The sequence below is a fragment of the Silurus meridionalis genome, chromosome 28 (assembly GCF_014805685.1).
Source record: "Silurus meridionalis isolate SWU-2019-XX chromosome 28, ASM1480568v1, whole genome shotgun sequence".
Lineage (NCBI taxonomy): Eukaryota > Metazoa > Chordata > Actinopteri > Siluriformes > Siluridae > Silurus > Silurus meridionalis.
Window position 1 is genome coordinate 13,181,132 of NC_060911.1, and position 26,611 is coordinate 13,207,742.

Here is a 26,611-nt window from a genome sequence, read left to right on the forward strand (position 1 = left end):
TGCGTGTGTAAAAGCGTCGGAAGTGAAACTGTTCTATTCAAAACTAATTGGATTCTTCATGACGTCACGAGGGCGTTACTGCGTGTTTTATTGACGAAGTATATATATCACCACGTTACGGTTTAACTACAAATCCGCGGAGAACTACAAATCCCACGATGAATCAAGGTGCACTTCCGGTGTATGTTGTGTGGGTGTGGCTTGGCGTGCGTGCGTGCCTTTAGCGTCTGTGAGTGACAGCTGGCTGTCAGAGGCATGAGTCGGCTCGGAGCGAAGCGGAGACAAAAGCGGAGCCGGTGACGACGCGCGGAAAACCGCGGAGAGAAGAGCGAGGGAGACGGTGGGAGAGAGAAATACGGAGGGAGAGAAGGAGGAAGGAAGGAAGGAAGAAAATTAAGATAAAGGGTTTTTGTGTGGTTGGGAGGGGATTTTTTTTTTTTAAGTGCAAGAGACCCGCGGCCAGGCCATGGACGAGCATGCAGGGCCCGGTGTGTTCTTCAACAACAACAACAACGGCAGCAACTCGGGGCTGCCGAGCGGCGGAGCAGGAAAGGGCGCTGTGGCCGAGGGGAACGGCGCGGAGGCGGTCAGGGCTCACTATAGCATCCCGGGCATCCTGCACTTCCTCCAGCACGAGTGGGCCCGCTTCGAGCTGGAGAGAGCGCAGTGGGAGCTGGAGAGAGCCGAGCTGCAGGTCTGAGAGTCTCATTCATTTATTATAGATTTATTATTATACAGCAACAGCTCATTATTATTGTAATTTATAATACTATGTATAATATTACTATAATATTCGCTCCATTTCCCTTCCTGTTGACATTCCTGCGGTTAACCTAACCCGGTGCAGAACCATGGGTTGCCATGTTGGGTAAAACCCCTGACTCGGATTAGCTGGATTCTTATGTTATAATTGACAATTTATCCTTTTCCATAATAACACGTTTGACTTTCTTGTCTTTGCTTTGGTGTGATGAATTGTATAAAGTTTAAACTAAACAATAATAGTGAAAAAAATTAGTAATAATATTACCATGGGGTGTTTCAATCTGGCAACCCTCATGCAAAGCGGCTACCGCTAGCATGACACCGCTAGCATAGCGAACATCATCTATATTAAAAATGATTCATTTAAAGCTCATTTGGTCATTTTTCTCTATTATGTGCATTTTAAAAAGGAGAAAATACTCACTTGTAGGTTTTTTCCCCCCAATTAAAAGCGTCGACTAAAACCCAAAGTTGTTATTGTGCGCTAGCAAGAAACCTCGGAACGACAGAGCACGGCTAATCACATCTCGCTTTGGGTGTAATAAGACGATTTAGCATCGTGTAACACGCTTAAATAAAAAAAAAATATAAATAATTTTATGTTGGGGTTAAATTTCGATCATTTCTATGTAAGAAATGAGTCATAATGTGTCCTATTTTGGCTGCTCCGATTAGCAGAGGACCGAGAACTAGCCGTTTATTTGCTAGCAGATTTCTTTTTTTCTCATAAATAATTTAGGGAATAAAATTGCATTTTTGTTGATTAAATATGAATGTTTTTCTATCTTTATATCGTGTCTCAACATCTGTATTTACGTCTTTACACGTAGAAAAGCTCAATTTGGTCGATTTGTAGACTTGATCGGGGTGTTGGTCGATAATCGATGTCGTATCGCGATATTTCTATCAAATGTGTATCACGGTTTTCGATAGAATCGTCATTTAATTTCACCGCAAATCATGAAATAAGAACCTTGTTTAGTAACTCGAAATGTGCGGTGTGTTAAAATCCGGATCATTCGCAGGAAAAGTGCAGGAGAAGCACACGTTAATTATTTTCCTACATTTATTCAAATATATGCGTACACAGGCCGAATTAAGGTTATATAGAAGGCGTCTCCAGTGTCAGAGCCGTGCACCAGTCTGACAAATTTAGGTTTTTTTTTTACTTGATGCAGGAGACAATTCTAGAGAAGTTGGTATGGGGAAAGTCTGTTTATAGCTGCTATAATGCAAGTGATAAGATATATAGAGTCAATAAAGTTTTAATCCCATCCTGATAACGGGCATTTCACAAAACCTAGCACTGCTTGTTGATTAGCACGGCGTTTCTGTTGCCACATCCATTTTTTCCCCACTCTATTCTAATCTGTTACTTAAATACGAGCTGTGGTGTAAGAGGAATAGAGCACTGTTGTTACTGTCTATAAGGTCGGTCAGCTGTGGGAAAGTGACAATGACTTTGTTTCTTCTCTCAATCGATTCACTTTCTTCAAACAACACCACCTGACAAACGTTTTAACTCGTGTTTAAATAGCTACTATTAGCAGCAACTAGCAGCTAACTGGCAGGGATTAGCAAGATTGGTCAGGATTTTTGCGGATTTGTAAGTAATTCCTTAGGAATTAGCAGAATAGGGTAGAATGTCCTAAAAAAAAAAATAGCAGAATAAGGTTTTCCTCAGAACATAGCGGGTTTGGGGAGGATTTCCTCCGAACGTAGCGGGTTTGGGGAGGATTTCCTCAGAACGTAGCGGGTTTGGGGAGGATTTCCTCAGAACGTAGCGGGTTTGGGAGGATTTCAGAACGAGCGGGTTTGGGGAGGATTTCCTCAGAACGTAGCGGGTTTGGGGAGGATTTCCTCAGAACGTAGCGGGTTTGGGGAGGATTTCCTCAGAACGTAGCGGGTTTGGGGAGGATTTCAACGAAGCGGGTTTGGGAGGATTTCCTCAACGTAGCGGGTTTGGGAGGATTTCCTCAACGAAGCGGGTTTGGGAGGATTTCCTCAACGAAGCGGGTTTGGGGAGTTTTTCCTCAGAACGTAGCGGGTTTGGGGAGGATTTCCTCCGAACGTAGCGGGTTTGGGGAGTTTTTCCTCAGAACGTAGCGGGTTTGGGGAGTTTTTCCTCAGAACGTAGCGGGTTTGGGGAGTTTTTCCTCAGAACGTAGCGGGTTTGGGGAGTTTTTCCTCAGAACGTAGCGGGTTTGGGGAGTTTTTCCTCAGAACGTAGCGGGTTTGGGGAGTTTTTCCTCAGAACGAGCGGGTTTGGGGAGTTTTTCCTCAGAACGTAGCGGGTTTGGGGAGTTTTTCCTCAGAACGTAGCGGGTTTGGGGAGTTTTTCCTCAGAACGTAGCGGGTTTGGGGAGGATTTCCTCAGAACGTAGCGGGTTTGGGGAGGATTTCCTCCGAACGTAGCGGGTTTGGGGAGGATTTCCTCAGAACGAAGCGGGTTTGGGAGGATTTCCTCGAACGAAGCGGGTTTGGGGAGATTTTCCTCAGAACGAGCGGGTTTGGGGAGATTTTCCTCAGAACGAGCGGGTTTGGGAGGATTTCAGAACGAGCGGGTTTGGGAGGATTTCCTCAACGTAGCGGGTTTGGGGAGGATTTCCTCAGAACGTAGCGGGTTTGGGGAGGATTTCCTCAGAACGTAGCGGGTTTGGGGAGATTTTCCTCAGAACGTAGCGGGTTTGGGGAGATTTTCCTCAGAACGTAGCGGGTTTGGGGAGGATTTTCTCAAAAAGTGGTAATATTGGTAAGAGTTACCTCAGGAATTAGTTGGAATTTTCCACAGAAATCAACAGGATTCTTTGTTTAAAAAAAAAAAAAAAAAAAAAAGGTCACAATGTTGGATTATTTAGATTTTCTTAGAATGTGAACATGGATTGGGCAGAATATTTCTTCAAGAATTGGAAGGATTGGTAAGAATAAACCACCGTAATAGCTGGAGCTAACAGTTGTTGTCCAGGGGGACGAATTCCACTCGGTAGAGACCATGTCTTCTAGATTGCTCTTTTACCATCTGTTGAACTTAAATAAATCGCTAGGTTATATGCTAATAATCAGTATATTAGCGTGTCGTTTTTGTTTTTTTTGTAAGCCGTTTCAACAAATCATGCTTGCGTCACGTTGTTGCACCACTTCTGCGTTTCACCAAGACTTCAGAGCGTCCAATTAAACTCTCGTGCTTCAAAATGGGTCACCTTTGTGACTTTAGAATACGCTGCCGAGTGGAGGCTTCCAGCCAGGTGTCTGTGTGTGTGTCTGTGTGTGTCTGTGTGTGTCTGTGTGTGTCTGTGTCTGTGTGTCTGTGTCTGTGTGTCTGTGTCTGTGTCTGTGTGTCTGTGTCTGTGTGTGTGTGTCTGTGTGTGTGTGTGTGTGTGCGCGTATGCGCAGTTTGTGTATGCCTTCATGAGCATCTCTGCTCGCTCAGCAAAACCAGAAATGCAGAATGCAGCTGAAGCCTCACCGCTGATTAGCCGATACGTTTGTGGCGCCAAAAAGTTAGCGCCAATCTACATTTGAACATCTCCAAACCTCTTCCTCTCAGACTTAACCACAAGAGACATGCACTCTAGCTTTCTCTCATGCTTTGTGTTTGTGTGTGTGTGTGTGGGCGGGCCGGTGGGCATACACTTGTTATTCTTCTTATAGCTGTGCTTAAATTGATGAAGAAATGAAGCGGGTGGTCCTACCACCACACCGAAAACCCCCTTCGTACATCACAAAGCACCATGAGCAGATACAACCAAGAAGGAACTGCTAGGCCCGTCGGGATTAATCATAATTGCTTTGGATTGTTCAAAAGGTCTTTAACCTCATCCTCTTAAATAGACTGATGAATCTCACTTTCTCCTCCAATGAGATTTTGACTGATCCCTTTTGTTCCCAAAGACCTTCTGATCAATCCCAGTCACTCCGAGAAATGGTGACCCTCACTTTGACTAATCCGGATCACTCTGAGAAATTAGCACGCAATCTATCCCTCATAATCTCTTGGAGTTATCCAGCTGACTGTGATTGGTCGACATTTCTTGCCCTCACTGTGATTAAAGAGGAACCATTTTTAATATTGTCTAGTATTAATGGGATTGGGTTCTGTTCTGTTCTTCAGAAACAGCGGGATTGTCAGGATTTCCTCATAAACTAGTCAGACTGAGCAGAATTTCCTCAGGAGTCAGACGGATTGGGCAGAATTTCCTCAGGATTTAGTGGGAATTTGGCAGAAGTTCTAAGTGAAGGAATGTGATTTAGTCAGAATGTATTCAAAGTGAGTGTCACTGGTTGGAGTTTATTGTGGACTAATTGGGATTAATTGGAATTTCTTGGAGTGAACGTGGATTGGTCAGAATATTTCTTCAGGGATGAGTGGGAATGGTGGGAACTAGTGAATGTGATTGGTCGTGATATTTCTTACGAGGCGCCATGGTGAACCTGGAATTTAAGCGACTCTTTGGCACGTAGAAATTGTTTCAGTAACACGTTTATTTTTTGGATATCTGTTTGGTTTTGCATTTCGTGTTGCATGTCCGGCCATGTTGCAGTAAACAAGCTGAGACTGTGGTAAAAAGAAAAAAAAACCCACAGACATCTACGACAAGGATCTATTTATTTTACGAGTCATAAAGATTGACGAGTCGGAGACATCCAAGGTTCTTCCATGACGCACAGGATTGAGTAGATTTACCTCAGGATTACGTCGGAATTGGTGGAATTTCCCTAGGAATTTGCGGGATTGGGCAGAATCCTTTTGGAAATTCATGGGATTGGGCAGAATTTGTTCAGGAATAAGCAAGCATTGGTTGAATTCTCTCTGGAATTAGCAGGCTTGAGCAGTTTCCTCAGAAATAAGCGGGATTAGGCAGAATTTCCTGAGGAATTCTCAAAGCACGGCAGAATTTTCTCAAGAATCAGTGGCAGCTGGTCAGAATTTTCTCAGGAATAAGCAGGAATTGGTTTATTCAACAGGATTAGGCAGAATTTCAGAATAGGTCTGAATTGATTGGTCGGCAGTGAGAAAAAGAGGGCGGAGTTTGATTTGAACGTGAACATTCCAGTTACATTCCAGCAGGTTACATCAGGGCAAATGCATTAGTCGATGAATTCGTGAGTCTTGGCAGCTTGTTACCATGGAAACAAATTGGCGAAGTTTGAGTTTTCTTCACGTCTGTCAGACTACCGAGAGAGAGAGAGAGAGAGAGAGAGAGAGAGAGAGAGAGAGAGAGAGAGATTGAATTGTTATTCAAATTAAGCGTTTTATTAAATATGCCCCATAAGGTCGGTGGAAATGCACTCAGTTTCTCAGAGAGAGACTTGGATCTCCAATTTTGGGTTTCCTCCAGTCCGGCGTTTCTCCTCTTATCCTGTCCGGCTCACGCTCTCTTTACAGTGCCACACTTCCTGTTTCCTGCTGCTCGGCTATTCCTGAATCTCCAACACACACACACACACACACACACACACACACACACGCGTTGTATCAAAAGCAGTGATGTCAGACGGGATGGTGATGCTTTCTGCTGCCCGGAATTTCCTGAATTCTGTGTTGATGCATGAAGAACATTTCCCATAATTCCACACTGCCAGTAAAAATGCTGTGTATATATAATATATATAATTTACATTAAGCCCTATAGCTATAGGAGATCGCCGTCCACGACATACATTAGAAGTGCATTAGTTCAAGATGTAGCAATAAAGCAAGCGCGTGCATTCCTGCCGAGTTCCTCGTGTTCATGCCTGCGGTGCAATTATGAGCGAGGGATCGCCTTTTTTTTTTTCCGTCTTCCGAACACGAAGAATGCGCCCTTATCGGCACGCTCTCGTATCTGCTTCGCTTTCGTCGCATAAACATCCTGTAATAAATGACTCCGCGTGTGCTCCATGGCGTGGCCCAGTTCAGTTTCCTCGTCCGCTTTGGCTCAGAGGAACAGAGAGGCTTCGAGCAGAGTCGCTCTGAAATCGACACGTTTTTCCACAAAGCGTTTTGACATTTGAACCGCAGTGATTTTTATTTTTCTTCTGTTCATATACGAGGTGGTATCAAAAAGAATCGCTTCGTTTACAAGAGAACTTTAATGATCTACATTTATGAAATAGCAATACTGTGGCTTCGAACCGCGTCAAACTCCTTCTGCGGATCTCCGAACCATAGATATGTTTCCCATGGTTTTGTAGTGGAAGGTCTCCAAACTTTAGGGATGAGTGTGAACAGCATCCCAGGCCTCCTCATGTCCTCAGCTACTTCAGAACCTGACTTTAGTGACCGCCTCGAAAGAATCTGAAAGAATCTCGCACAAAACCGAGTGGAACATCTTCCCAGAGTTCTGGAGGTTATTTTAGGAGCGTTTTTTTTTATTTAATTTTAATTAATTTTTTTTGAGACTCAATGTGGAATGGGATGTTCAAAAAAAGAGGACGTACCAATCTTTATACACACAAATCAAGAAAAGACGTTTCACTGAAAAACCGGCTCAATCATGAAGGTTCTCACACTCAAGCTCCAGATCACAAACTCAGCACCCCTCCTCCTCTCTCCGGGAAAACCTGCTGCGCAAGCTGAAATCAGAGCTGGCCGACAGACACGTCCATGGACTGTGTGTGTGTGTGTGTGTGTGTGTGTGTGTGTGTGTGTGTGTGTGTGAGTGTGTGTGAGAGACTCCATCCTCAGGAAGTCACGCATCTCGTCACTCCAGACCTGCCGGTTGAGCTCTCGCAGCATGTGTGCATGTAGCAGCAGGTGCTGAGACGCAAACCCGTTCGTTACGTAAGACTGCAAGGTCTAAGAAAGACTTTCTGGATCGTACTTCGCCGGCCGGCTGCTGAGCGTAGGCGAAAACGATCCGCGGTTCTTCACAGAGCTTTGCACGTTTCCACGTTTCCGACATGCCTTATGTCCCATGCGCTGGACAAGTCGAAATCTAAAGACCTGGAACTAAACGTGTCAAGCAGATTTATATATTTGTGTGGGTGTGGGTGTCTATATTTATCTATCTATCTATATAGATATAGTTGGACACACCTTCTCATTCAAAGAGTTTTCTTTATTTTCATGACTATGAAAATTGTAGATTCACACTGAAGGCATCAAAACTATGAATTAACACATGTGGAATTATATATGGAATTATATACATAACAAAAAAGTGTGAAACAACTGAAAAATGTCATATTGTAGGTTCTTCAAAGTAGCCACCTTTTGCTTTGATTACTGCTTTGCACACTCTTGGCATTCTCTTGATGAGCTTCAAGAGGTAGTCACCTGAAATGGTCTTCCAACAGTCTTGAAGGAGTTCCCCGAGAGATGCTTGGCACTTGTTGGCCCTTTTGCCTTCACTCTGCGGTCCAGCTCACCCCTAAACCATCTCGATTGGGTTCAGGTCCGGTGACTGTGGAGGCCAGGTCATCTGGCGCAGCACCCCATCACTCTCCTTCTTGGTCAAATAGCCCTTGATGCCTTCAGTGTGACTCTACAAGTTTCATAGTCATGAAAATAAAGAAAACTCTTTGAATGAGAAGGTGTGTCCAAAACGTTTTGTCTGTACTGTATATATAAAATATAAAATCACTGTTGTCTTGAGTCATAAGTATTTGGACACCTGTATTGGATGCTGGAGCATGAAATTCTTCCCTTAACATGAAACTAGGAGACCCAAAAACCTGTTGAGACCCAAAAGCCACTTGAAGTCATAGTGTACATGGAAGATCTTTTAACCCCAATAGGGTGAACTCAATCGTCACCCCAGGCCTGACTTTACTCACCTGTGTGGATGAATGAATGTCCACAAATCTCCACAAAATCTAGAGGAACCTCTTTCCAGTAGAGTGGAGCTCATTACCAGGGCTAACAGAGACTCAATGTGGAATGGGATTTCAAAAAAGAAGCACAATCCAATCTTTTGTTCAGGTGTCTATCTGTATAGTGTGTTTCTCTCCAGACGTGTGAGAGAAAGAAAAAGAGAGAGAAAAAAACAGAAAGCAGATCCATGAGCTTTGATCATGGTTTCTTGTTAGAAAATTAGCCCCAGACATGGCTTCAGAAGATGGACGCGAGCTTCCGTTTGCAGTTGTGTTCATTTTTAGAAGCGTGTCTCTGAGCCTGTGGGACAGCTGCGTTCTCTTATCCGTTACTGCCGTAAATCTGTCCACGAGCTAGCTCGAGAGCGCAGATACACCGAAAGTTTGTGGACATCCGACATGACTGAAAATACGTCATCGCTCGCTCAAACTTTCCTGCACTACGACACAAAAAAAGATACCACGCGGTTATTTGTTCAAATTAATCCGAACATGGACTCGGGCTTAGAAATCAAACCCCTTCTGATGCACACTCCTGATTATTTCAGCTGTGCTGGAGCAGAAGAACGGGATTGAGATCCCTCCAGGTGCATTTTGGTCACGCCACAGGACCTTGTAGCAGGGTGGATCATTTCAGGGTGTGGAGGAGAAAATGTGCTAAATTACTCTAAATCTTTAGGGTAAAAGTGATGAGTGTGAGCCACACCTGCTTTAGCAATAACAGTAGAATGACGGGTTTTTATTCTAGATAAGGTGATAGATACAAATTGTAGCCTTGATCTTCACACACATTCAGTCCTAACCAGTAAAACTGAAAATCATCTCTCTTTATACATACGTTTGCAAATTCTTAGATATTTGAGGAATTATTTTTTTTCCTGGTCTTTTTGAACATCCCATTCCATATTAAGTCCCCATTTGCTCTATAATAAGCCCCATACTTCTGGGAAGATGTTCTAGGAGATTTGTGGAGTGTCACAAGGGTGTTCGGTACTGGTGGAGGGGAGGTCTGAAGGGCAAATAGGTTTAGCGCTTTATAGCAGGAGATCTTCTGCTCCAACCCATGTACAGCAGATCTTCATGAAGCTGGCTTTGCGTACAAGGTAGGGATGATGAGATTCAACGTTCGCATTGGTGCGTCAGCATAAAAGGTAACGAACTGATTCATGGATTTAAAAACGTTTTTAACACATTTGCTGCTGTAAAGAAAACTATTTATTGATATGTAATTATTAGTAGATGCACTCAACTTTTATTATTTAGAAAGTGACCAATATTTTCTACACAGATTAACATGGCTGAGGTAGAGCTGCATCTTCCTGGAGACACAACAGGAAAAAAAGAACGTCTTGTTTTATAAAAGAAAAAGATTTCGCACTACAAACGCCTGTTGATAAAAGGGCCATGTCTTAGAAGTCAAAAGACGCCTGATGATTCGCTGTCTGTCTCTAACAAAGAAATAAAAGTGAATATCTGTGTTGAATTGTATTGCGTTGAATCAAATCAAAATCGGATTGTAATAAGGGTTTGAGTGTTTCGGGAGATGCTTCATACGTATCTTTCACATTGCGATTCATCACCAATACTATACGTTAATCACGTCGGTTTCAGTTATGGAGAGGCACATCCTTATACAGGGCATTGTCATGCTGGAACAAGTTTGGGTCTTCTAGATCAAGCGAAGGACACATATCATGAATCAAAAAACCTATACAATTGTGTGCCTCCAAGTTTGAGGTAACAGTTTGCGGAAGAACCAGATACGGCTGGAAAAGTCAGACGAAAAAATCCGATCAAAATGGGTTTAAAAGAAAAGAAGCGAAAGGAATGAAAGGTAAAGAAAAGAAGCGAAAGGAATGAAAGGTAAAGAAAAGAAGCGAAAGGAATGAAAGGTAAAGAAAAGAAGCGAAAGGAATGAAAGGTAAAGAAAAGAAGCGAAAGGAAGGAAAGGTAAAGAAAATAAGCGAAAGGAATGAAAGGTAAAGAAAAGAAGCGAAAGGAATAAAAGGAAAAGAAAAGAAGCGAAAGGAATGGCGATCCACACGTGCCTGACGTGCTTTACCGGAATGACGAATCAGATACCGTGAGGTTTTGGTAGCCATGGGAGTGTGAGGAGTCTCTAAAGGCAAGAAGTCCTGCACTGTGCAGAAGGCCTGATCTTTCCCTCCTCAACTCGAAAGAGCTCCGTATGACGTCCTCAAGCATGATTCATTACCGTTACACTCGACAGCAAGCCCGAGTGTTTGCCAGATCCGGGGAGTCTGGGAGGTGTTGGGAGTGGGGGAGACGTCAAGGATTTGTCTGAAGAGGAAAGCAGGGCAACTCGGATTTCCGGCTTATTTCCTTTCTGGTGTTTGCTCCTGACCACAATCTATGACTCGATTTTTGTGCTTTCCAGAGGCTACCATTCAGTGGGGGAGGGAATTCAGATCAAGTTGTTTGACTTAACCGTTTCTGGAAGATACCACCCACACTAATCTTAGGGGGGTTCCTACCTGATCATCCACCATACATTTTTTTTAACAAGTTGTTCAGGTCTTTCAGAAGCCGCCCTCATCACCACACTTCAGGGTACCTCAGACATGATCAGCTGAGCAAGTCTTCGGTCTTTTAATGAGAACGCAACTGACGTTCATTTGATTCCACACACATGGCGAGAGTCCCGGCTTGAAGTCCAGGCCGCAAGATAGATCGCAGGTGGCTTTTTAACACACCCACGCGTCTCCCATGGTGACAGCCCGTAAGCTGGAATGCCTGGAATCCTCTTGGCTGTTTATCAAACACGGGCATCGGCGCACCACAGTGTTCGTGCTTACACTGAAAAAAAGCGACCCTGTGTTGCTGAGGGTTTTTTTTTGCGTTGAGAATTTGTCTGGAATGTGTGAGGATGGCTTAACTAAAGAAGGATACACACCCTGCTGTGCAGCACTGCTCATCCAACATGTATGGATCCTTTTAAAGGCGAGGAAGGTGTGGAAATAGTACGAGTGCTCACTTGTCTATGAGGACGTTGTACCGGTCTGGGTGATCGATTCCTTAACCGATAGTTCCGGGACATGACACGATACACAAAGCCGTTTTTATGATGCACCATCAGGTTTGCAAAAAGGTGGGAACTTTGCCAGATACTTTCCATGGGATATTTTGAAAATAGATTCTTATCAGGAATTTATGGGAATGAATTATAAATTTGGGGAAATGTACAAAAGTAAGTACACCCTCAGTAATAACAGCTGTACGTCGTGTATTTGTGAAAAGCCACACGCCCTTCATCATGTTCCTGTTTTTGTCTGCTTGACAGAATCATACAAATGTGTGTATTAGAGCAGTTAAAATCTGGTGCTTTGAGTTCAGTTCTCTCGAACTGAACACTGGATGTTCAACATGGTACCTCATGGTAAAGACTCTGAGGATTTGAGGATTAGAATTGTTGCTCTTCACTAAGATGGTGAGGCTGTAGGAAAATCAGTAACACCCTGAAACTGAGTAAGTACAGTGTTGAGTACAGGTTCCACTCAGACCTCGCAAGGGTCCATCAAAGAAGACGAGTACTCGTTGCTGTGCGTCAGGTGCAGAAGCTGCTTCAAAAAAACAGACGCATGAGTGCTGCAGCCTTGATTTAGAATTATACAAATAAATGAAAATCACACAAAAGCGCAAAAATTCCCCAAAAAGATTTTGTAAAGTCCTCATGGCACTGAAAGTACGAGGCCAGTATTATTTTGTTGCCAAATTTGTCTGATTTAAACAAAAAATGTAAACAAACACAGGAACCAACCGCAAGTCTATTTCTGCAACCGAAACGTCCTCCAAAGTAAACATGGTTCAGAAACCGGTACGGCACTACAGAAGGCCACGCCCAGTTATAGCGCAGTATTACAGGCCTGCGGTGAACAAAACGTTGTCTGGTTGATGTTAATAGCCACCGATTTGGCTGAGAGAGATGGACGGATGGAGAAAAAAAAAGAGAAACTAAGAGCCCCTTATACACTTTCCCTCAATAATACGCTCAGTGTCTTCCTGGAATAGAACCCGTCCTGTCCTCGGCTCGTGTGAAGGGATTCTTCGCCTGGGTTTCTACGTGACCCCGAGCACTGAGAGCGCACTGTTCGTTTTACCGAACCCGAGCGCTCCGAGATTACTGATGAATTACGCTCGGAGATGATTCTAGCGCTTTTATTATTTCATTGTTACATTTTCCACGTCCGTTCTCGAGTATCTTGATCTTGTATCTGAGCCACAACATGGGAGATCTTTTACAGTCTTGTGGTCATCAAGCTCATGTTCTCCTAGGAGGTTTATTCATTCATTATCATCCGAAACATTATAACGGAGTAAGAGTAAATACAGGCTTCCCAGAGTTGCGATAGAGATGAGTTCTGATGACTATCGTAAGTCGAGACGTGGCCTAGCCAGTATGGGGTCATGAACTGTAATGTAACAATTTACAGTACACAATTTACCAAAACGGGCCAACAGATGGCAGCGCAACGCCGCCCTCGCACAGTCACAGGGAGCACCGCCATTCATAAGTCAATGTGCCAAAAGACATCATCCTGTGTACCTCAACTGGTGCCATTCGGACCACATCCGAGCTCCTCACACGTAAAACAGCATGAACTCACCCCACTCGCCAGATTTGGCTCCTGCGAAAAATTCTCCAATTAAGTTTAAACTAATGACAAAAAACAAAAATGATTGTTTATGGGATGAAACCGAGGGGGGGGGGACGTACACCCGAGACACTAATCAGGACTGTTTCGTTCTCTTCACGAGTCTATTTGACCAGTCAGTGGTCAGCATTATTTTTTAGCTCCACCCACCCGATACCTGAAACAAGAAGGTTATTGGAATTTCGTATGCTTTTTTCTACAACTGATTTTCCAGCTCTGTAGAGTAGCTTCTCTTCGCCACTCTAATCTCCTGTGTTCCTAACCTGATTCTGCCCCCATTCCTGTAGGCATCTTCGTTAGCCTGGTGAAGCTGACAGTCTTGCTGTGAATCGTGGCTAGACTCAGACAGCTTCGTTACTTTCTGTATTTATCGTAAATATCGGTATTTCCTTTTCTTTTTACCTTCGGAGTTCGTACCCTGGTCATATATCCATTAACAATAATAAATTATTTATTAATTTTTTTAACGGCACATGCCTTGTAATTACTGAATTATTATTTTTTGTTCACTTTAATATACAAAAACCATGATTTCGGGTTCACTTTTGTCTAAAATAAAAAATTACAATTGTATCTATTTTATTAGTAATTAATATATTTGTGGTTTACATGTTTGAAGAAGTAATATTAATTCATGCAGCAGTAGAATTCACTGCTATTAGGGCTGCAGCTATCGATTATTTTAGTAATCGAGTATTTGTCCGAATATTCGATTAATCGGGTAAGAAGAACTTTTTATTTATTAAAGATCTCTTAAAGGGAACCAGTCATTTGTTTCTTTTTTTAAAAAAATGTATATTTTATTGCTGAAATTTCAATACAAGAATATCTGTGAAAACTAAACCCATTTAGTGTATTTAATTGACGTATTACATCAAAATGTAACGAATATATAAATAAAAATCTATTTAAAATTACCAAAAAAGTAAACTGTACAGTGTTTGTTTGAAATTATCCTAAACTTTGGACACTTTCTGGCCTTTCTTTTGGCCTGAATCTTCTCACCCTGGTTTTCTCCCTGTTCCTCCATTGTTCATTCTGCAGCATTGTGTGTATATATATATATATATATATATATATATATATATATATATATATATATATATATATATATATATATATATATAAGTTGCTTAATTCTGCCTTTTTTTTAATTTATTTTGCAATTATTTCTCGTTAACATCAAAAATTTCTGTCGGCCTGAAGTTTAAAGCTGTTGGTGTATGAACGAGGCTCCTCTGCTTCATCTGTCTTGTTCCGTCTCCTTCAGATCTGGATGTTAGACAGAGTTCTCTCCAGGGATCAGAGGCTCAGTTTAATTCCATGCGATTCTACTGATTGTAGCTCATTTAATTTAGCGAACTTTTTTTTTTGGCAGAAACGGACTTCCATAGTGTTTACCTGTCCAGAGAGTTCCAGAGTTTAGCGGGTGGTGCGTCAGTAATAATGGTCCGTGAGAAAACACGGTGCTCCATGTGCAGTTAAACAGATTAGACGAAGAATTAATTTGTGTAGCATGCATTTGTTTGACCATTTTTATAAAGAATATAAATAAATATAAAAGAGGTGAAATTGAAACCTTAAAAAATTTAATCCGGCAATTAAAACCGTCCGTGTGGAAACATAGCAAAAGTTCTGTTTGGTGTCCTGATAATTTTACGTCATTTAAAACAACAGAATTGCTTTTAAAACGTTTACAAGAATATTTTGTCTTCATGCTTCATGTTACGTTTGGTTTCACTAATAATAAACATAACTTTTTTTTTTTTTTTTTTTTTTAAAAACTTGAAAAGAATTAAGAATGTGCGATTAAATATTTGAATCGATTGACTGAGATGGATAAAATAAAAGAATATAAATAGATAAATGATTATAAAATATATTCTATATCATGTATTTTTTTCTTTTTAATATAATACAATAACAATACACTATAAGAAATGATCATTATTTTTACTATTATTAAGTAAGCAAATATTTGTAGTTTTTCTTGTATCTTGTATATTCCTACAGTCTTTATTGACATTATTTAAAAAAGTAATAGTGATTTGATGCACCTAGATGCTGTAAATTATAATATTGCTTATTAGGTATTATTATATATTTAATTATTCATAGATTTATATAAAATCTCATTGTTGTCATTTCGAAGCCTGAACTAAAGACCGCTGAACTATTTCCACTGACTGTGGTGTTTCGTTTCTCCAGGCGCAGGTTGCCTTTCTGCATGGCGAGAGAAAAGGTCAGGAGAACCTGAAGAAGGACCTGGTGAGGAGGATCAAGATGCTGGAGTATGCACTGAAGCAGGAGAGGTCTGAGCTCTACACACTTATTCTACACATTTCTTATACATATTTACACGTGTACTGGTGTGACTGCAGCGTTTCTTCTTCAGACGTGTCATTCATTTGATCTACAATCTAAGAAAAATGTATTAGGTGAAACATACAGTATAATGGACATTTACTTTTAATTATCGCTTGTGTTTTCTGTCGAAATGAATCCGATTCGAATGCATTGTTTCCGTGGCAACAAAATGAAATTTTCATTATGAGGGCCGTTCCAGCTGTAGCCGTACAGGAAGTCTGAGGTTATCGGGATCCCTCGGTGGCGTACACTTCCTGGAGCAAGAGGCCATGTTGAGTGGGACAGGGTGACCGAGTGTGTGTAATACCCCTTGGTGGTAATTAGAGATGATCGTTGAGCTCTGAATAGTTTGCTGTGTTCAAAAGCATGTCAAGCGTGTTGTGGAATCCGAGTCGAGAGCAATTCGAGACGGACAGCAACAGAAACATGGGAATAAAATAGAGGCTTCCAGGATGCCGTCAGGGAGAAGAAACTAAAAAAAGTGATGGCACTCATTCTGGATCATCCCTAATTATATATTAAGGACACAGCTCATGTGTTTTTTATATGTAATTGAAATATAATGGATGAATAAGAAGCTATGGATAGTAAGCGCAATATAAGAACTGGATCTGGGGCTTTCATTGGGGGGGGGGGGAATCAGGATATATATTTAAGTTACACTTAGCCACGCCCCAAAGCTCCTCTAAAGGCAAAGTTCACAGCGAGCTGCAAACGTTCAAATGGTCTCTGACTGAAGTATGTGTGTTTCCTAATGTCATGTTCATTGCGTCACTGTAGCTGTTGAATTGCCTACTCCTGGTTGCCGTAGTAATTTTGTAACTAGATGCGGCTTTCCACTACTAACAAATGAGGAGGGAAACCAGGCGTGTTGCCTACTGTCTTTTAACTCCTGTCAATAGCTGTTTAAACGTCCAACGCCAACTCCATTTCGTACTTGCGTAAAGTTAAACTGGACACGCCCAGAAGTAGCCAGTTCTTGTTTAAGAAAAAAAAAACTAGGTTGGATCGTACTTGCTGATAACCGAGTAATTAAGTTTTTGGATACTGGATTAAAAAACACTCCATGTAAAATTATACTTTTGTTATAAAACTTAGGGGAAAAAAAGTACAAAATTACTCAAATACACTATTTTTATAAATTTTGAGGAAAATAAAAGACATGCATTCAAACTGAAACAAAGTAACACTATAAATAAATAAAAACAATTACATAAAAAATGAATAAAAATAAGATACTTCAAATAAACAGCACACGGTGTCAGTGATTCGCCACTAGGGGGTGCTCTCGTGGTGTATAACATAATGCAACCTGGAAAAACTATTGTTATAGATTTTAGCTGCTCGTTCCAGCAATCAACTCAGTGGCGATTCATCGGTTTTGCAATTATCGGCTATCAGCAAAAATCTATACCGATTAGCTTACGGGTCCGCTGTCATTACGAGAGCACCCTCTAGAGGCGAATCACTAATACCACATGCTGTTTGGGTTTTACACACAATTATTTTACACTAAACGCATTTAGACTGTAACGCAACCCAGAAAAACTTGTTGTGGATGCCGATTAATCGCAAAACCGATGAATCGGTCGACCACTAATCTCGATAGCTGAGGCATTCAGTGTACGAATGCAGCATTTTGTATCGAACTCGATGCAGAAACGAATTTCCTTGTTTATATCTAGTTTGACGGATAAACCCTGTTTTTCGATCACGTCTTGTGCTTTCCCTCCCAAGCCGAGTGTCGGGTGTGGGGGCCCATTTTCCAGACGTCATTTTAAACATCACAACCGTCCTCCAAACACACGTCATGTAGGACAAGCCGCTTTACTAAACCCTGTCGCCGTGTTCAAACACAATCCTTTTTTTTTCTTTTTTTCTGTAGTTTTATACTTAGTCAAGCCTGTTCTGTTTCAACAATGAATCAGTCATGCTGGCTTTCACCTCGGTCCCGGCCCTCTTTGTGTTTGTCCTGTTTCAATTCCTCCTCCATCTTTCCAGATAAGAGGCCATTCATAAAGAGTATTAAAGAGTCTGTATTGACCTTGAGCTCGCTCGACTGCCATGGCAACACACATTCTGATGACATCAGCCTTCATGTCCTCAACCCGTGAGTCATCTGTACAAAAAAAAAAAAAAAACAGGCCACTGCTTTACAACTTCTCGTCTTTCCTCTTTCATCAACAACCAGCCGAGGCGAGGCATGTCCCTGCATATCGGCTGAGCCGGCAGCCATTTTTTTATTTTCTTCTCCTCCGTGCACCTCCTGTTCCGACACGCCGGGGAGTTTAGCATGTCACATTCCGTCTACACGTGCCAAAAAATGTCTGATTGTTTTTCCATCATTCCTTTCTGCCTTTTCCTTTAAAAAAAAAAAAAAACAACAAAACACAGACAATAAAACACAATAAGAGACAAGACTTTGTTCAGGACGTTGAAAGGAACTGCAGTAGGTTCAAGTGTTGCTCCTCCTCTCCAAGTCTCTTCCTGGAAACCATCTGCAGCTGCTCATTGAATCAATTAAAATCAGCAGGAATAGAGCTCAGTGAAGTTTTTTATTCCTCTTTAGAAGAAAGCAGCTGATTACATTTTCTGCAGTAGCGATATTCTCGGGGTGTAGCGGTACACAAAATTCACGGTTCAGTTTGGACTTCGGTGCAGTTTCAGTGCGATTCGGGGGGGAAAAGAAATGCAAAACATAAAACTGCTTGTGTTTTTGGTTTTTTTGTTTGTTTGTTTGTTTGTTTGTTTGTTTTTATTAACTTTGTTTATTGTATTAACATTCCCTGAACATTAAAAACAAATGTAATTAAAAGCCTGCTTGTTAGAAATAAAAAATTTAATATATAATAAAATTAATCAAATTAATTTAAAACCATTTTATTATTATATTGATTAAATAAAATTAAATTAATGGAAAAAATGTGTTTTACATTTAACATTATTTCTAAACATGTTTTATTTAACTGTTCAGCATGATTTAACAAATTTAAGGGATTTGGTTTGGATTTGGTTTGTTGGATTGGGGAGGGGACTGTGATTTAATTTATGCTGAATGGGGGGACTGTGATTGGTTTGTTGAATTGGGGGTGGGAACTGTGATTTAATTTATGCTGAATGGGGGGACTGTGATTGGTTTGTTGAATTGGGGTGGGAACTGTGATTTAATTTATGCTGAATGGGGGACTGTGATTGGTTTGTTGGATTGGGGTGGGAACTGTGGTTTAATTTATGCTGAATGGGGGACTGTGATTGGTTTGTTGAATTGGGGTGGAACTGTGATTTAATTTATGCTGAATGGGGGACTGTGATTGGTTTGTTGAATTGGGGTGGGAACTGTGATTTAATTTATGCTGAATGGGGGACTGTGATTGGTTTGTTGGATTGGGGTGGGAACTGTGGTTTAATTTATGCTGAATGGGGGACTGTGATTGGTTTGTTGAATTGGGGTGGAACTGTGATTTAATTTATGCTGAATGGGGGACTGTGATTGGTTTGTTGAATTGGGGTGGAACTGTGATTTAATTTATGCTGAATGGGGGCGACTGTGATTGGTTTGTTGGATTGGGGTGGAACTGTGATTTAATTTATGCTGAATGGGGGACTGTGATTAGTTTGTTGAATTGGGGTGGGAACTGTGATTTAATTTATGCTGAATGGGGGACTGTGATTGGTTTGTTGAATTGGGGAGGGACTGATTTAATTTATGCTGAATCGGGGACTGTGATTGGTTTGTTGAATTGGGGTGGGAACTGTGATTTAATTTATGCTGAATGGGGGACTGTGATTGGTTTGTTGAATTGGGGAGGGACTGTGATTTAATTTATGCTGAATGGGGGACTGTGATTGGTTTGTTGAATTGGGGTGGGAACTGTGATTTAATTTATGCTGAATGGGGGACTGTGATTGGTTTGTTGAATTGGGGAGGGACTGTGATTTAATTTATGCTGAATGGGGGACTGTGATTGGTTTGTTGAATTGGGGTGGAACTGTGATTTAATTTATGCTGAATGGGGGACTGTGATTGGTTTGTTGAATTGGGGTGGAACTGTGATTTAATTTATGCTGAATGGGGGACTGTGATTGGTTTGTTGAATTGGGGTGGGAACTGTGATTTAATTTATGCTGAATGGGGGACTGTGATTGGTTTGTTGGATTGGGGCGGGACTGTGATTTAATTTATGCTGAATGGGGGACTGTGATTGGTTTGTTGGATTGGGGAGGGACTGTGATTTAATTTATGCTGAATGGGGGGACTGTGATTGGTTTGTTGGATTGGGGAGGGGACTGTGATTTAATTTATGCTGAATGGGGGAGGACTGGGATTGGTTTGTTTGCTGTAAAAACTGTATGGTTACAGTGGCATTTGGGGCAGGAACTGTGATGCGAATGTAATCGGTGGTGCTGGGAGGCGGAGCTTTGTACAGTTAAGTGAGGTTGAGATCTGTGCTTTAACTGGTATTGTGGCACTGGGTGCAACAAGTGTTTTGATTGTGACAGTTACAGGGGCAGGACCAATGAAGAGTTTTTTATGGGGCAGGAACAGATTGTTAGTATTGTGGATGGTACGTGTAGTCTGATTAGTTACTGATATTAGGGCGGGTTTGGGTATTGCGATTGGTTATTCTGGCACTGGGGAATGTCTGTATTAGACTGTGTTATGACTGGTTATAATACACACAGTCATTTGGGACTAAATGTAAAATAAAAGCTCATATTTCTGTTTCAGAGCGAAATACCACAAGTTAAAGTACGGCACGGAGCTGAATCAAGGTGACATGAAGCCACCAAGCTACGACTCGGGTAAGCCTCGGTTTATTCATATTCTAAACTTCAGCAGGGACGAAGGAATAAAAAGAAAAAAAAAAGGCTTCCCCCCCGATTAGAATACGACACTGCAGTTAATCCTGTCACCTTACAGACAATGTCATAACATTCCTGTGTTCCTCCTGCCATCAGACAGAGGCAGCTGTGGTTATAGAGACGTATGATCCACTGTGGTGTCCCCTAACGGGGGCAGCCGCAAGAAGTTGTTCATCTGTGTCTGCTCTGTTTAAGTCCCGCACCTGCCCTCCACCTCATCAAATCAGCCCTGACCCAGTTTACACACTCTTAGACCCAGATCTTCTCGTTAATACGGAGCAAAGAGAATGTGTGGATGATGTCTGTGCGCTCTTTAACACTCTTCCTCTTTCTTTCTGTCTTTTTTTCTTGTTTCACAGACGAAGGGAATGAGAAGGACTTTCCCGGCTCCCTGAACAATCAGCTGTCGTGGAAACAGGGCCGCCAGCTTCTCAGACAGTAAGTGCTGATGGAGCACTTTTTGCCTTGAGCTGTTTTTGTCTGGTTTGTAGCCTTTTTGTGTATAAGTTCATTCATGTTTTTAGATGAAGTGTTGTTGGGTTTTTTTGTTTTGTTTTATGGTTTTGGCACGCTTCCTTTACTGAGACTAAAGTGCTCAGGCCATGTCTTCTTCATTGAGGCTGAAGCACTCAGGCCACGCCTTCACTAAGACTGAAGGGCTCAGGCCACAACTCCTTCATTGAGACTGGAGCGCACAGGCCACGCATTCACTGAGACTGAAATGCTCAGTGCCACGCCTCCTTTACCGAGACTGAAGCGCTCAGTGCCACGCCTCCTTCACCGAGGCTGAAGCACTCAGTGCCACGCCTCCTTCACCGAGACTGAAGCGCTCAGTGCCACGCCTCCTTCACTGAGGCTAAAGCGCTCAGGCCACACCTCCTTCACCGAGACTGAAGCGCTCGGGCCACGCCTCCTTCCCGAGACTGAAGCGCTCGGGCCACACCATGCCTCCTTTATAAAAATTGAAGCGCACAGGCCACAACTTCTTTACAGACTCTTGTCTCTTCTTTCCTGGCTTTCAAAAAAAAATTGCTAAAGCGTCTCTTTTCCAGCCCAGCCATCTTGCGGCTCAATTGCTCCCTCTCCTGGTCCCCAGTCTTAAAAAAACATCTCAATTTCTCCTTTTTCCTCTCAGCCTGGATTCTCAACAGTTCATTCATAACCGTGCGCTGAAGTCACACCCCCTTTGTCTGAGCGTTCTGAGGGTGAATTGAGGTGATTACATAAACGTGTAGCATGTGAATTATTTTGTGTGCGTTTGTAGGTATCTCCAGGAAGTGGGCTACACGGACACCATCCTGGACGTGAAGTCTCAGAGAGTGAAGGCTCTTCTGGGGCTGATGGGAGACTCCAGCCGGACCAATCAGGAGCCTCTGATCAACGGAACAGACTCCTCGGCACCTAAAGGAGCAAACACCGGGTAATAAAACGCCATCGCTACGGAGACCTGATCATCTCTATAACCGCTATATCTAATTATTTTAGTGTTCAGTGTACATTAGCATTTTATAATGATTACTGTTCGAGTTAAAATCAGCAGGACAGTGGTGGACACTAATGAAGTACATGTAATTTGTTACTGTATTTGTGGGTTTGATAAACGGATAAAAGCTGGTCAAACACGCAGGAAGTCACCAATCAGAATCGAGCGTGCGCTCCCTTTCAAACTTTCGATTGGAGCTTGGTTTTATTTACTTATCACCAACCTACAGTTCAGCATCAGTTCAAGAGCAAGATGTTCAATGATGGAAGAAACTCGACTTGAACTTGTGGCCTTAATTAGGTGAATTATAAAAAAAAAAAAAAATTATTATTTTTTTTTTTTTAGTAGTAAGAAGGTTTTTCTCTCATGATAATTGTAATAGAAATCAATCGGTGTTTGACTCATTAATATCATTTCTATTAATAGATCAGTGTGCTGAGAGTCACATTCGAGTCTTTTCACATAAACTGAGTTGATTGAGTTTTGTGAGAAAAATGATACTAGGTAAATTTCATAATATAGAATAAATCATAGTACTTTGGATACATTTGAAGGCAAAAACCTTTACTTTTACTCAAGTCTCTATCGCTCTCTGTGTCTCTCTTTCACTCTCTGTCTGTCTGTCTCTCGCTGTGTCTCTCTCTCGCTGTCTCTCTCTCTCTCTCTCTGTGTCTGTCTCTCGCTCTGTCTGTCTGTCTCTCTCTCTCTCGCTCTCTGTCTGTCGCTCTCTCTCGCTGTGTCGCTCTCTGTCTGTCGCTCTCTCTCGCTTTGTCTCTCTCGCTGTGTCTCTCTCTCGCCTCTGTCTGTCTTTCTCTTGCTGTGTCTCTCTCGCCTCTGTCTGTCTCTCTCTCTCGTTGTGTCTCTCTCGCCTCTCTCTCTCGCTGTGTCTGTCTCTCTCTTTCTCTCGCTGTGTCTTTCTCTCTCGCTGTCTCTGTTTTTCTCGCTGTGTCTCTCTCTCTCGCTGTGTCTGTCTTTCTCTCTTGCTGTCTTTCTCTCTGTCTCTCTCTCTCTCTCTCTCTCTCTCTCTCTCTCTCTCTCGCTGTGTCTGTCTCTCTCTCTCGCTGTCTCTGTCTCTGTCTGCCTCTCTTTCTTCATGTTATTCCAGCCATCTCTACCTGTCTGTCTTAATCTCTATCTGTCTGTCTCCATGTCTCGCTAGTTTTTCTGTCTGTCTTTACACTGTCTGCATCTTTGTTTGTCTTTTGGGCTCTCCCTGTCTTTTTTATTATTAGTAACAATTGAGTAATACTGATCTTATAATCAGTAATCATAATCAAATCACAGATGATTGACACATTTTACAGCTCCAAGATGTTTTGAAATGGAATGTTTATAATTTTGTGTGTCTGTGTGTCTGTGTGTCTGTGTGTCTGTGTGTCTGTGTGTCTGTGTGTCTGTGTGTCTGTGTGTCTGTGTGTGTGTGTGTCCCGTTCCTACACAGGAAAGCAGAGCTGTCAGAAACGAGTGCCGTCCTCGAGGCGTTCAAGTTCATCGAAAGCGCCACTGGCGAGTTCAGCGACGAGGAGGATGATGAGGACAGCGACGGGAGAGAGAGGACCCTCGTCGATTCACGAACGGTGAGAATCGCACACGGGTCCACACACTGTTCACACGCGCACACACACACACCGTCAATCCAGTCCTCACGCTGTTGTCCTATTAGATTGTGAGGAAGAAACCGTCCTCCTCATCCTCTTTCTCTCCGGCCGCCGATGTGTGTGACGACCTCGACACGGAGGACGCGCTGAAGGACTTCGACTTCCTTTCCACGACCGAAGACATGGACACGTCACCCGAGTCCAGGAGTGCGGGAGACGGTACAGACTGGGGTGAGACGCGGACGCGCGCGTACACGCACTTGTCTTGTTACATCGTGATTTGTTGGGTCCGTCTCTGTGTTTGTCGCTGTGCGTCTGTGTCCGAATTCATTTTACTTCACGTTCACTTAACGCTCGAAAGATCTCATGAGAATCCAAAAGTCCACAAGCAGCTGTTCTTATTTATTCACGTCACTTTTTAAAGCGTCGAAATGCGACATTTCTGATTGTTTCCACTCAAACCCCCGGAGTTACAAACCCGTGGCATAAGCCGAAGCCCCGCCCCCCTGCCGTGACCCGATTGGGCGACTGACCCTGGTGCTGTGTGTTGTCCCTGTGTAGAGAAGGACAAGCAGCGCGGCACGTCTGAGTCCTGGGACGTGGATCAGGGTCTGATTACCAAACTCAAGGAGCAATACAGAAAGGAGCGCAAGGGCAAAAAGGGGGTGAAGAGTAAGTGGACCAGGCCCTCTCTCTTTCTTTCTTTCTTTCTTTCTTTCTTTCTTTCTCTGTCTCTGTTTCTCATTCTGTTTCTCCCTGTCTGTCTCGGTGTCTTTCTCTCTATCTGTCTCTTGCTGTCTGTCTTTATCTATCTGTCTGTCTATCTATCTGTCTATCTGTCTCGCTCTCTCTCTCTCTCTGTCTCTCTCTGTCTCTTTCTGTTTCTCGCTCTGTCTCGCTCTCTGTCTCTTTCTCTCTTTCTGTCTTTCTCTCTCTGTCTGTCTTTCTCTCTCTATATCTATATATTCTCTTCCTCTTCGCCTTTTTGGCCTGAACTCTGAGAAATCGTTCTTTGACTTTTTCGAGCTTCTTCCTGCAATTCCTTTGCCGCAGCTTCCTTTTCCCTTAGTTACCACTATTTTTTATGTTTTGGAGAAACGTGTGTGTGTGTGTGTGTGTGTGTGTGTGTGTGTGTGTGTGTGTGTGTGTGTGTGTGTTGCTCTGTCTTTTCATTTTTTCGTCTCATTTCCACTCCATTTGTGTTGCAATTATTTGTATTTCAGGAGAGTTGATCCGTTTCCTCTTCAGTGTTTGTTTTCTTCTCCTCTTTCTGCTGAGGGGAATCTCTTCTTTCATTCCTCTTTCTTTTCTTCTGTGTTCGCTCCACACAGCACAGCCCAGTACTCTCCCTTTTACTCAGCACTCGTCTATTTCTCTTTCACACTGCTTTATAGTTTAAAGAATTATCCCTCTCTTTCTTTCTCTTTCACTTTCTTTCTCTATCTCTCCATCTTCTGCCCTTTGGTTATACCCGTTTGTAATTTTCTCATCTCTCTCTCTCCCTCTTTCCTTCTCTCTTTTATTCTCTTTCTTTCTCTCGTTATACTGGTTATACCCGTCAATCATTTTCCCACATCTCTCTCTCTCTCTCTCTCTCTCTCTCTCTCTCTCTCTCGCGCTCTCAGGACCAAACCGTACTAAGCTGCAGGACATGTTGGCTAATTTGAGGGAGAACGAGGACATGAGTCCACTGCAGTCGTCAGTCAGTCCGCCGTCTCGACTCAACTCTAACCGCTTCATAGAACACGACAGCAGCCACGCTGACGAAGGTAACACACACACACACACACACACACACACACACACACACACCCACCCACACACACACCAATACAAAAAGTGTTGAATTTGTTTTTCAACACGTGATGTGTGTTTACAGTAGAGGCCATCACGTTCCCTCCCTCCTCGGGGAAGTCCTTCATCATGGGAGGAGAAGACGCGGTGGACTCAGGAGAGCTGGGTCTGGGAGAGCTGGCGGGTCTCACCGTCGCCAACGAAGCCGACAACCTGGCTTACGACGTGAGTGTGTGCGAGACGCTGTACATGCATTGCCCCGTCGTTTATCATTTCCTCATCACAGCACCCCTGCATGCGAGTTTCGTGTATTTCTTCCAGAACAATAATCGTGAAGATCGCGAAGTGCATGGCGTGATACTTTTCAGTGTGTATTTTTTAAATACAGTAATCCCCCGTTTATCGCGGTGGTTACGTTACAAAACCGCCCGGATGACGCCCCGATTTTGTTTGTGTAAGCCGTAAATCATCCTCTCACACACTTGCACAAAACACCTACAAGAATATAGCGTGATGAATTTTTTGTAAAAAAAAAAAAAAAAACATTTATAGTGAGTACATGTACTGTACAGTTCTGCAGCTGCGTAGCCTACGCGTAATTTCCCTGCTTGTTTATTGGTTGAAGTGTCCTATGACCTCAAAGTTAAAGATACACGTCACCGCATTCTTTACTGTCATTGGCTAAATCTGGTGGCTTATGCCTAACTCCGCCTTCTTTTTTACTTCAGAGGACACTTCAACCAATAAACAAGCACTGTAATGCTACTCACTTTTTATGGAATGTACATTGCTGAATACGGAAGTGCTTCCTGTACTGTTGCATTCTTTTAATCTTTTATTAGTTCTTTTAGTTTTAGTTCCTTTTAGTCCAAATGTAAAAAAAAATAAAATATTTTTTTACGCGGGCGTGAGATTCGAACCGCGGTACAGCGGGGGATTACTGTATGATTAGCTGCATTTTTGGACACTTTGCTTGCTAGTTCAAATACAGTTTTCTTACAAAAGTGAGTGCACCCATCACATATCAGCAACCAACTGCGCAGCACTAGTTACTGATGATCATAGCAGCGGCAAACTAGTTCTGTGTATAAGCGGCGTAACATTTGATTTCTCACAGCTACAAGATGAGTATGTTTACAGCTAACAGAATAAATTAATAAATACACCATACAGACAAAAAAAAAAGACGTGGTTCTTCAACAAGACAAATTTCTACACACACGATTCTGTAGCATGCAAATTTTCCATTCACTTGAACTAGAAGTTCTGGACCT

At 42.5% G+C, this 26,611-nt stretch overlaps 1 protein-coding gene across 3 annotated transcripts in view; it reads left to right on the forward strand.

The window, feature by feature from the left end:
* The first annotated feature begins 227 nt into the window (after nt 1-227).
* Nucleotides 228-26,611, forward strand: part of LOC124381305 (striatin-like) — a 31,886-nt gene continuing 5,502 nt past the window's right edge. The window contains exons 1-10 of one of the 3 annotated variants that reach the window (XM_046842814.1): nt 228-694; nt 15,441-15,544; nt 20,329-20,402; nt 20,822-20,900; nt 21,727-21,882; nt 23,387-23,522; nt 23,609-23,774; nt 24,105-24,215; nt 25,169-25,312; nt 25,426-25,562. In XM_046842814.1, coding sequence (XP_046698770.1) covers nt 467-694; nt 15,441-15,544; nt 20,329-20,402; nt 20,822-20,900; nt 21,727-21,882; nt 23,387-23,522; nt 23,609-23,774; nt 24,105-24,215; nt 25,169-25,312; nt 25,426-25,562 — 1,335 coding nt within the window. In that variant the 5' untranslated portion in view covers nt 228-466. Of the gene's footprint in view, nt 695-15,440; nt 15,545-20,328; nt 20,403-20,821; nt 20,901-21,726; nt 21,883-23,386; nt 23,523-23,608; nt 23,775-24,104; nt 24,216-25,168; nt 25,313-25,422; nt 25,563-26,611 lie in introns of all 3 variants that reach the window. The other 2 variants (XM_046842812.1, XM_046842815.1) reach the window with 2 other exon arrangements.